The following is an 8874-nucleotide window of genomic DNA, read 5'->3' as shown; positions in this document are numbered from 1 at the left end:
TCTTGACAATAAATTGCTATTTTGGCGTCTCCTGAAATTTTCTTTTTTACTGCGTATCATATTAAAATGATGAATATTTACACAAAGAAACATGGGGAAATGAAAAAAAAAAAAGTCAGCATACCTAAATCTGGCAAACTATAGAAAAAATATTGCAAAGTAAATGAAAAAAAAAAAAAAAAATGCAGCCTCACACCAGAAAGAAAAGAGCGAAAAAATGTCTGAATAATTCTATGAAAAGTGATCAATTTTTTTACGCCAAAAAAGAAATCCCGCCAAATTTTATAAACATATGCGCAGTAAGAAAATAATACAATAAAGTGGCATGTTGCTGTTCCGTCGGGACTATTACTTGCCATGGACCGAACACTATTTTTCAGCTTTTCTACACATGCGCCGCCCACTGGCCGTCTTATAGGTGGCCGAGTGTAAACCCAGCATAAATATCTGTATAAACCATTCTAGTTCGGATAAATGCAGATTTAATCAGCATTACCGTATCTATTGATATAATTGATCTCAATAAAATCATACAGATAGTTCAAATTTATGGATATGAATTCTTGAGATACTTTTTTTATGATTCTTTAACTGTATATCTGATTTTGTCTTTCTTTTCAGTTACGGCGTTCACTACGGCGCCAGAATGCACATTAGAAGAGCTTAACGGATGTCTTCAGTCTTTGATGTCAGTTACAAAAGGCAATGATTTTACTTTTGCAGCTACTCGATTGCAGTTGTTGGCAGTTTGCAGGTATGTGCAAAGCAATTTCTTGACTTGCTATTTCACAATAATCTATAAAAATATAAGTGAAAATTATAAATAGTTTTATGCTATGAAAATTCAAAATACTCGATGGATTTTCTTCAAATTTGCCCCTTAAAAACTAGGAAGAATGATTTTAGTAATGCATTAATTCGTTAAATAGTTAATTTTTAATAATTAAGAACTATTTTTTCATGTAAAAAAATACAATTTTCATCAATATTTTCATTCTTATTGAATGGAAATATTGTAGGTATTTTAAATATTTTTATTTTATTTGCCTTCAAATTGCCATTCGCATTTATTAACTAAACGTTGTATCTTAATCAAGAAATTATTCACAAATTATGTAAAACATTAGTTTACGGTAACTTAAAAAATTCGTTTATATAGTCTTTCGAGAAACTACGATATTTAATTTTTTTTTCAATTAATACTCTTTTAATTTTTTTAAAGTTGTAATTATTACGATGATATTGTATATTGTAATACTTCTAGTAAAAGTTTATTTTACATTAAGAATGCTATAGATACATTTAAAAATTTCGTTCATTTGAGTTTAAATTGGCATTTAGTCGATTGCTAATGTTAAATTTATGCGAATTTTCTTGTATATCAAGCTAATATAAAGCCGTCAACCACTGATTTCTTTGTGATAGTGCAGCTACTTTAATATTTACTCGCCAAATGTTGAAATATACAGAAGGTGTTATTTCAGGCTTCATTACAATTAATTAATGAATTAATTTTTATTAATAAAAATCTATGTTTCCATAAGAAAAGCAATTAGAGGAGCGCTAGACTACTTCCCCATACTTCTCATTTTTACCTAAATAATTAAAATTTTGACAATACTTTCAAGTAAAAGAAGTTTTTCAGGATACTAAATTCTATACTTGATATATTAGGTAGAGTGGTTGTTACCTAGAATAAAACGATATACAATCGTCCATGCAATCATTTCATTGAAAATAAGAGCTCATAAACATGTATGATCAGATATGTAAATTGATATGACGAAACTTTAGAGTTTAGTTATATTAAAGCCCCGTTTTAAAGCAACACTTGGTCTATTTTGGGACGGACCTTGTAATTTAAACCGCTGTCAGATGACAAGGACTACACCTGAAATGCCACCCTCTCTCCAAACTTTCTCACCACACCAGTGGGAGAATTATTTAGCCCCGACGGATTAGCGTGCACTAGATTCGCTTACACGACGGCTCTTCGGTGGAATCGGGTCTCGAATCTGAACCCCTCCTGTTCCGAAGCCGAGACCTTACCACCAGGCCATCGCGATCTGCGAAACTTTAGAGAAAAATGAAAATATAATTTATTGAATTTTGAAATGCTTCTGTTTTTAGATAGTGAGCGACTTTTTCCATCATAGAAAAGTCTGTAAAATGAAAATCTTTACGGCGTTCTTCGGTAAATTTAAATATTTTCAGCACAAGCAACATCGATTACATCAACTAATTATAAATGAAATTATTAATCCAAATATCTCACAAAAACTAAAGTAAGAAAAGGACTAGAGATTTGGAAGAGATTGAACTATTTAAGAGAGATTTAAAGATAAGTCTAAAAATAGAATGCATGATAAATTCTTTCATCATAAAAATCTTATATACGAAAAATGTAGTCCATTATACGATAAAGAGATGAATGTACCTTTTTTCGAATGCATTGATGAAAGAGATTTTCCAATGCATTTTTAATTCTAAAAAATCAGTGTAAATAATTCTATTGATAAACCTGTCCAAAATCAATCTTGATCAATGTTGCCATGAATCAACGGAAACGTTGAACAAGTTCTTGTCATATAATTAAAATATCTCCTTTTATTCAAACAAACCATGTGAGAATTTAAAATATGCAAATTGTGAATTGAAGGAACGCTTTCAAGAAATGTTGTTGAATTTAATACTTAATGTTTAATTGTTGACAATAATCCAAAATTGTCTTCAAAACTGATTGATGTTAAGTGGATGTTATATTAAAAACTCAAAGATATATAAACTTTTCTTTCAAATAATATTCAAGAAGTAATTTCATGAAATGTGTGTTTCATTATATATGCTTTAGTGTTTTTATACATAGCATGAAAGAAATTGAAATGTTCAATTAATACAGAAAAAAATCAGCATAAGTATACAGAAAAAGCATTTCTTTGTTAAAGAAAAGATATAAATTGAAATTAAAATCCTATGAAAATATATAAATTTCTCTTTTCAAAAAATTCAGTAATGCATGAAAATAAAAAATATTGATTTCAGGAATTCATTCATGTGTCTGACATAAAAAAGCAAGAAAGGAGGTTTCTTAGTAAAAAGATATATAACCATAGTCACTATCTGTCAGTTTTGAAATGGAATCATACAGTATTTTTCCTCCTTATAATATTAAAAATAAATATTTGCTTACAATTCTATCTGCATAAAATAAACAGCGAAATATTTAGTTAAAAAATACTTTTCTTATAATGCTATGAAGATCATATCAAAAGAGAAAATTATTACCATTCCTTCAAAATATCATTCTTACAATTTAATCAATCTTATCTTAATTAATCCAAGGTACATTAAGATACCTACATTCATTTCAGCAATATATCCTTAAGTCCAGTTTATAATGAATAAATATTTAAATTGCTAGTTAAAATATGAATCTTTATTTTTACGAGTAAAATACATTCGACTTATCTTATGTTTTTATAATTAACTACCCAGAACAACAATACATTTTTACTTTCAAATAAAATGCTTCAATTCTTTAGAATTTCAAAACACATCTGTTTTTGAAAGTTGAATACACAAATATCCTGGACGGTAGATTTCTTAATCAAGTTAACAATAAATTGAACTTTAAGGAATATTACTTTTGTTTTATAGCATCTTATGTTACATTTTCGACATGCTAAATTATAAGGAAATTACAAAAAATAGCATATTTAAAAGAAATATTGCAAGAACCAGGATTTTTAATTAAGATAAAACTGCTTTCGCTCCAAAAAACATTATTAACCATAGTAAGATAGTTTATTAATTTGTCCGCCATATTTGCGCTATTCAATTTATTTATTTATGTTATTTATATTTTACTTTACAAGCGTACTCTTCATTAATTGGATTTGGCAAACTTCTGGAGAGAGAAGAAAGTGCTCAAGATAATATTACTTAAGAAGAAATTTCCTTTTCAAAGCTTCGCCGTTCTCCTGAAACAATTGAATTAATTTTGGGAACTCTTTTTCGATTTGTTGATTAAATCCTTCGAGTTTTGATTTGATAGTTTAATTCAAATATAATTTAATTACATTAATTAGCAGAATTTGAATCTGAAGTTAAATCAATTAATTTGAATAAATTCGCAAGGACTTCCGTTTGGTTATTCATTTTTATAGCAATATAAAAATAAGTTAAGTGTAAAGCATTGATTTTGAAATAAAAGTTGAAGATCTGATTCTGTATGTAAGAAAATATATTATGTTATATAATAGGATAATAGTATAAATAATGAATTGTTATATTCCCATATATTCATTAAATGTAACAATTTTTTTTTTCATTTCCAATAATTTTATGAGAAATTACTGACTAAATTAATTCGGTCAATAAAACCAATATATATAAAGAAGACTTGAAGACTTTTTTCTGATGAATTTCATGCTGTGAAAGAGAGTCACTAATATCTACAGGCAGCATGTCGGCCTATGGGTAATAGGGATTCAAGCCTATTCCCCCAATCATATCATTCGTATGCGCCTGTTGCATGTTAAATCTGTTAGAAGGAAACGCTTCGAGTGAGTCTGGTATGAAAGATTAAAGAGAAGAAATGCCAGTGGAAGTGGCATCCTAGGTATTTGATCACGGTTCAAAAATGGAACTTTTATCCCAAAATAATCCTTGTGTAACTACAAAAGCTAGTAGTTAATCGAACTACAGTAAACAAAACTGAATATGCTTTCATAAGGAAAGAAAAACTTCAAAAGGTGCAAAAGATAGATAACTAAAATGCGATTACGCTTCTTTAATATAAATACGAAATTTTTCCTTGAAAAGTCCGCATGAAAACTTGCTTCTCTCCAATATTATTAAATGCAGTGTTGCTCATCTCACAAAGAATTATTTTATAAATGATCATCAGTTTATTCTCCTGTAAGATTTATTGATTATCTGTAATCTAAGGGAAGTTAACTTTGGTTAGATTAACGCCCTGTTTATTTAAACCTGAACAAAGGCTATTTTGATTGAGATCTTATAATTTTGAGTGGCCTTCAAATAACAAGAAAGCAATTCAGACGGCAGTCCACTTTAGAAAATTCCACGGCAGTTATAACGTATATCAAGACCACACACCATGAGGATCCTAGGGTTGAATTAGATTTCAATACTGTTTCTCTTTGACTCCAAAACAGAGGATCTATCAGCAGGGCATCACAGGCCCACTCAAAGAGACAATCATATAAATTAATAATAAAAGCGAATGTATGTATATTGAGTGCTTGTCTTGGCACTCTGCAAAGAAAACTATTGCACCTGAAGTTATCATATTTTGCGCAAGTTTACTTTCGAAGACGGAAATGTATTCAAAGGGGTACCTTTAAAAAAAAAAATTAGAATTTTTTTAAAATTAGAATTTAGAACTAAAAATACTTTTTAATTTTTAAATTTGTTTTATATGATTTGCAACAATACATTCATCGTTGTATTAAAATTCAAGAAAATTTCACTTCTGTATCAAATTCTTGAATCGCATTATTTTTTTCTATTGTTAAAATATATGTTTATAAAAGTTGTCATCTTAATATTAAATGCAAAGTAAATGTGTATTTTCCTACAGATGTCATTTACCCATTTTTAAAGATATCTTTTTCAACTCAAGTCAACTGAATGATTGAGATTTTTATTTCAATTGAGAAATTTTTTCACTGTGGAATATTCTTTCATATCAGATTAGTTTCAAACTGATGCTTTTTGCTATATGATGACACAGATTTGTTTTTATCAAAAAGGAATATTCAATACACTTTAAAACAAAAGATTAGTCATTTGATTTTAGTTTAGGAATTATAATAATCCATTATTTTTTTATATTGATCCATTATTATACAGGGTGTTCATTAATTATTGTCGGAGTTTCCGTACCTCATAACTTTCGAATAAAAAATATTACTCAAAAACCGATTACGTATTCGTAAATTATAACTCAAAGAATTTTATTAATGATATTAAAGTGTAAAGCTTGCACAATTTGCACTTTGTAGGCATTCAGCTGAAAGCGACTATGTATTCGTAAATTATAACTCAAAGAATTTTACGTGGCAACAATGCGAAGAGATGGACCAATCCCATAGCCTCCGAGATCCCCAGATATAACACCGCTGGACTTCTTTCTATGGGGGTTTGTCAAGAACATTGTGTACAAGACCCCTGTGCCCTCCCTTGATGAATTGAAGCGCAGAATTGTTACTGCGATCCAAAATGTTACCCCACAAATGCTGGAGAACACTTGGAGGGAAATCGAATTTCGTCTCGATGTGTTACGAGCCACGAAGGGCAGCCATGTGCAAATTCATTAATCTTTTTAATATCATTAATAAAATTTTTTGAGTTGCAATTTACGAATACATAATCGCCTTTAGCTGAATGCTTACAAAGTGCAAATTGTGCAAGCTTTACACTTTTATATCATTAATAAAATTCTTTGAGTTGTAATTTACGAATACGTAATCGGTTTCTGCCTAATATTTTTTATTCGAAAGTTATGAGGTACAGAAACCCCGACAATAATTAATGAACACCCTATATAACTAAAGAATCATTAAAATAATTTCTTTTTAAATTGAAGTTTACAAATTAATCTACTTTAAAGCTTACAAATTGATCTTAACAAAATAAATATTTGGATAATTTTGATATTTAGCTAATTTTAATAATTTTCAAGTTTTTTGTCAGGATATTTTGAAATTTTATTTCAATTTCGTATTGTTTTCTTTTTTGTTTCAAGGCATCATGTTATTCTTTCATCCAATTTCTGTTATGCAAATAATTTTTAATTTATGTATCTTGTTAAATAGACCATACATAAACATTTAATTCAATTAATTAAATGCTTTATTTAATTAATTATTAAAATGTTTTTTTGAAAGCCCTCTTTAAAATAGCGAAATAACTTTCATACTCATTTCAAATTTAATGAAATTGATAATTAATTGAAATTTCAATTTTAATAATGTTCTACGTTTCTAAGAAATTTTTAAGATACGTGTTAAATCTTAATGATTTAACAACCAGGAAAGCCAATATTCTTAGGTAAACAGATTATAGTCACAGTTATGAATTAAAAAAATTGCCATTGTATAAGGACAAAAAGTTTATGACAAGTATTAAATATATAAGCTGAATTCAAAGGCAAGAGCAAAACACTTCTCAGCCTAATTTGGTGACACTTTATCAGTGTGTGAGCAGATTTATATAATCACATAGGAACCCTTGATGTTAAAATACAACATAAAGAAATCAAAGAAAATTTAAATTTGTGGCAGAATAAATAGATCTAGTTTTTAGATTTTATTTTTGGTAATAAAAAGTGTCGGTAACATTTTTTAAAAAATTCTCGTTCATTCACAGAAAAGAAAGCAAAAGTCAATTTATGTCTGTGAAATTCTACTCTCTCCTTTTCCTATTATAATTTTGAAAAGAAAACATTTATAGCTTAATTTAGTTATATTAACGTCCCGTTTTAAAGCAACAATAGGATTATTTTGTGACGGAATCGTAATTCTGAACCACGGTCAGATGACGAGGGCGACACCTCAACTGGCACCCCCTCTCCAAACTTCCGCACCACACCAGTGGGAGGACGCTTAACCCCGACGGATTTAACGCGCACCAGACTCACTTACACAACAGTTCTTAGGTGGAAGCGGATCTCGAACCTGAAAGCCCTCTAGTTCCGAAGCCAAGGCCTTACCAACAGGCCACCACGACCTAAGAATTTATAAATATTTCCCATGTGTAGTAAAATTCGAGCATAATTTGATAAAAGTTTTAATCCAGCACTTATGCAACCAGTCTTAATGTCATATAGAAATAAGGACAAACAAATTTGAAAGAAAAACATTATTATAGATTTAAATTATTGTAGCAATCTAAACTGCACATAATATAATCAAAAAATAATCAAAAGAAGTTACTGAAAATTAACGGTGAAATTTTTACATATTCATTTCTTTCACTTCCTTAATTGCTAAAATATTCTGAAATAAAATAAAACAACATGATATTAGTTGAAAATAAACCTATAATTGCATTAGTGAAGCATTAGTTAAAGTAATAACTTTCAAAAACAATTTTTTTTGTTTTAAAATTGTTTCTGAAATAATCAATTTAAGTTCTACTCGACATCGAAAATCGTAAGACAATCCTTTAATCCTTTTTTTGTTTCTGTGAGTAATATACGGATCATTTTAAGCAGAATTCTATTTATAAGACAAATTTATATCCTTCACGCCTTTAACAAGACAACTTGTGAAATTAATATCTCAGAAACTCCCATGTAACTAAGGTAAGAAATTAAAATTGGAAGTTTTAATACCATACTATTAAGGAATGGAACTATCAGAGAAAGAGGGAGAAAAAAAAAGAGAGCCAAGTGGACATAAATAGCTTTATATTGGATTAAAAATAGAGAGTGTAACTTTTTCTCCATTTAATAAAAGAAAGAGATAAGCCCATAATAAAGGCATTTACTTGAGTATTCTAAAGAGAAATTATAATGATCCTTTACTATCATCAATCAAGTCGGGTTTTTTTATGAGTCGTAAGGATTAAAAAAGTACTGTAAAGATAAAGATACAGCCCCATTCTTCAACCTTCAAAAGCTCAGCCATAATTGACGCACTACTTTCAGTCTGTTACGTCATTTGTAAATGATTGTCCAGTAGATAGTGATATTTCATTTTGACTTGCCTTTAATGTAAAAGGTGTCAGGATTGCTAAAACATTCTTAGTTTTGTCAAAGAGGAGAGATAAAATGGAGAAGGCTGTTTAACAATGTTTTGAAAGAATGCCACTTGAAAATACGACTTGGAGAAACAAACAGTAAAA

The 8874-nt window shown here is 28.9% G+C and overlaps 1 protein-coding gene across 1 annotated transcript in view; it reads left to right on the top strand.

Moving 5' to 3' along the window:
• Positions 1 to 655: 655 nt before the first annotated feature.
• The window catches only part of LOC129960841 (uncharacterized), a 49326-nt gene continuing 41107 nt past the window's right edge, over positions 656 to 8874 (top strand). Inside the window, exon 1 of the mRNA XM_056074516.1 lies at positions 656 to 754. Within this exon, the coding sequence (XP_055930491.1) occupies positions 687 to 754 (68 nt within the window). The 5' untranslated portion in view covers positions 656 to 686. The remainder of the gene's footprint in view (positions 755 to 8874) is intronic.

The sequence above is a fragment of the Argiope bruennichi genome, chromosome X2 (genome assembly GCF_947563725.1).
Source record: "Argiope bruennichi chromosome X2, qqArgBrue1.1, whole genome shotgun sequence".
Taxonomy (NCBI): Eukaryota; Metazoa; Arthropoda; class Arachnida; order Araneae; family Araneidae; genus Argiope; species Argiope bruennichi.
Note: the sequence above shows the minus strand (reverse complement) of the source record. Positions and strands in the feature narration are given on the sequence as shown.